General features: G+C 38.3%; 1 protein-coding gene across 1 annotated transcript; it reads right to left on the reverse strand.

Annotated features, from left to right (window-relative positions):
- Positions 1-1016: 1016 nt before the first annotated feature.
- LOC147881849 (uncharacterized) lies at positions 1017-1533 on the reverse strand. The gene has a single exon (XM_087401182.1). It carries the CDS (start codon positions 1494-1496, stop codon positions 1146-1148), a length of 351 nt encoding a protein of 116 aa, XP_087257308.1. The 5' UTR covers positions 1497-1533; the 3' UTR covers positions 1017-1145.
- Positions 1534-3420: the final 1887 nt, after the last annotated feature.

Here is a 3420-nt window from a genome sequence, read left to right on the forward strand (position 1 = left end):
TTGACTTTTATAACTTGATATTATTTTGGAGTGTATTTTTTTATAAGCCAAGCAAGAATGCACTTGGTCAATACTAGATAAGGTACGGTTTCACCTTCTATTGACACATGATAGATATTTTCCAACCTTCAAATGTAAAAATTATACATACAGAAAGATTTTCTTTCATGCAAGTATGTAAACCCTTAGGAAAGAGTTATGTTCACATGGGCAACAATACCATTGTTTGAATATCCATGAGTCATCAATGTAGGAATCCTAAGTTGTTCCATAATGCTTAAGCACAGTTACCAACAAAGCTATCTGTGAATTAGAAGTTATAGATTAACAAAACTTGAAACCAGTATATTATGGGAGTTGGCATTCATTAAGAAAAATTATAGTGTGGATAAAAGCAACCGACGAGAGCAATCCCATAATTTGAGGTGGAGAACTCCAGTGATTATAACTAAGGGAGTAGTAATTAAGGCTAATAATGGAGTGTTCAGATAAGTGCGCATTTTCTTTGGCATTTAGAAAGTTTAGTTAACATAAATATCTTAATGGCTTTGTAAAAGTATACCTAATTCCCCGCCGCCCACCCCCCTTTCCATCCCCTCCCTCCCAAAAGAGGTAAGGACTTTTGTGATAGAAAATTTGGAATGCAGAAATTTAATGGTTAAGGGTGAGGAGTGAGAATGTGACTTTAAGAAAAATTATTGTTTTAAAAGAAATTCATGGTGAAGATCACAACATCACTGTGCAATGTGCAACGGGGTACTCGTTTGAAATGACTTAAGAAGAAGATTCCATTGTGACCTTAACTTTAAAGAAGAGACTTTCGATTTAGTGAAGACCACTTAGTGCAGAACATAATGGGTGCCATTTCGAAATGTAATTCGCTTGTTAAGGTTATGGTTAACAAGTTAATGGGCTATGTTAAGCTCACTGCCCGGAAGAGCCAATTCGATTCAATGGACTGTGCGTTCAAAAGAACGAATAGTTTTGGAAGCATATAGGCGATTCAATAGGCTATACGTTCAAACATCTGGGTATATTTCCCGTGTTATTCTTACGTGAAGCGTGAAAGGCATCAGAGACACCCCCGCTCACAGACACACCATAACTGGCTACATGAGAACTATGACTTCAGACGTTGTAGTCCGCTAGATACCAGCGATTTCAACTACTGCACAAATTATTTTCCCGAGAATGGAGATGCCAATGCAAAGGTTCACCTCTCCTGTGATGGAAGCATCCACTAACACATATACAGTCGCATCCACAAATGTGAACGGACCTTTCTCCTCTCCAGAGTGGGGGTTCTTGATGTAGCAGTCGGCCCCCGGCGTCAGGACGTCTGTAGCGCCCTGTACCAAATCGATGTTAACTGTTGCGCAAACAAGTACGATGTCTTGGCTCGAGTTATTCGTGATTGTGGAATCGGCTTGAGAGCCGAGAATGAGTGCCATCACGAAGAAAGCGAATAAAGCGGCTGTTTTGGCAGACTTCTCCATGGCCGGAGTAGAGAGCTATAACGATAGAAAATAGAGCGGGGAAGAACGAAGAGAGCAATTGTGGAAAGGATGCGAGCACTGGTGGCTTTTATAGGGCGGTGTGCGTCGCAACTTAATATCTGCCAGCGAGCAAGAATAACACGGAAGTCGTGAATCGTAAATTTCAGCTGTGACGATTTTGTTTGCGACATCCGCTGTGACGATTTTCCTCTGGCAGTTCATACTGCAACCAACTATAGTGGCAGTTCATAGCTTGACTTTTGTGTCTACGCGCATCAAAACTGTGTTAAATTTGCTCCAGCTTCATAACATTTCCTTGGAAGTTCCCAAAAAAATACACTCGTTCAAAAACATAACCACTTTTTAAACGAATACAAACGCCCCTATCTTTTGAATCCGCCAATGGAGATTAAAGACCATTAACTCTCAATTATAGATATTAAGTTTGTCTAAACCAATGCCTCAATTAAAGAACCCCTTAATATATGCTTATAGAAAAATTTTATATTTCAAGAGACGAGTTCACCTCCAACTATGCTCTCTATGTGTGTGTGTGTGTGCGCGCTTGTGTGTGTGTATGTGTGTGTGTACATATATCAAAGACATGATCTCCACTCCAATTAGCTCATCCAAGAAAGAGATGGCCATCATGGCCAACAACAAAATTGATCAAGTCGATATTCATGCATAAGTTAAAGAGGAAGAAGATATAGTATGAAATAAGACAATATTACACATTGGGGGGCTTCCAAAGGATGGCCTTGGATGTCTCAATGATGAGGAGAGATACACACAAGATGAGAAAATCACATGCCTCAAGAAGGGGATACCACAAGTTGAATAGATATTGAAAATCATAACAATTGTAGAACATTCAAAAAGATACACAAGGTTTATTTCAGATAGATGGTAGGAAGAGTTAAGATTCTCTAAGAGACAAACAAGCTGGAGGGTAAAGGATATGAATATCTGAGGAGCTCACTCCAATTGGGCTCAAACCAACGAATACTAAACTGACCAAAGTAAAGGATGCAGACAAAGTGTGAAAATGGGTGGTCTACCAAGATGGAATAGCCTTAATTAGAGATTTGAAACCTAAACCTAAAGACCCTTGGTATTAAACTCATGGAATGAAGGTCATTTTGCAATAAGCTGACTAGAACTTAGATGTGTGCTAAAGTAATCTTGAGCTCAGATGCCATGTTGCACTCATCAAGCTGAGATGCCATGAGAACTAAAAACACTGTGTGAGTATTTTTCATCTGATCTTGCTAATTCCAAAAGTGAATATTGATAGGAACACACTTGTATGTGAACCTAATGCTAGGTCAAAGATTGTCGAAGTGCAAAAACTATTTTGAGTTTATGGAAACTTCCTTCAAGCTTTTTGGAGAAGCATTGGACCTTATGAAACCTAGTCTTTCACATATAGGGGTTTATAAGTATGGAGCAAAAGCATTTGGATGATGCTCTTTAATAGGTAGCATAATTAAGATTATCTCAATGATGGTTGTACCGAGCCCTACAAATGCTCATGCTACTACCAATGTAAACATTTACAAATGAAAGTGTCACATATATTGACGATAATGGCAAATGAATATAGATTTTAATGAGACTTGAGAGGGGTGGTTCTTCTCCAATCCTTAGTGGGATCAAAGACCTTTGCTCAATTTGCAAAGATTCATACAACTTTTGCATTTTCCAGTGGAGTAAAGTAGAAGACAATAGCTGTCAATAGTATAGTAGAGAAAATAAAGGTCTAGAAAGAATGCAGGTTGAATGCATTTAGTGAGAATAGTCCTAAAATATAAAAGTGGCTTTCAATTTCATTTTGGAGAGTGAAAATTTCCAATAAATTCTTAGGTTTTCCTTTTCAAATGCAAACAATTCAACTATACTTCTTCTTGAGGCAGTTGATAGA

Source organism: Dipteris shenzhenensis, chromosome 30 (genome assembly GCF_047967505.1).
Source record: "Dipteris shenzhenensis isolate YYH24624 ecotype China chromosome 30, Dip_SZ_1.0, whole genome shotgun sequence".
NCBI classification, from domain to species: Eukaryota; Viridiplantae; Streptophyta; class Polypodiopsida; order Gleicheniales; family Dipteridaceae; genus Dipteris; species Dipteris shenzhenensis.

Bases quoted from the DNA above. Each gene is read 5' to 3' on its own strand.
- LOC147881849 (XM_087401182.1), bottom strand. From the start codon at position 1,496: ATGGAGAAGTCTGCCAAAACAGCCGCTTTATTCGCTTTCTTCGTGATG.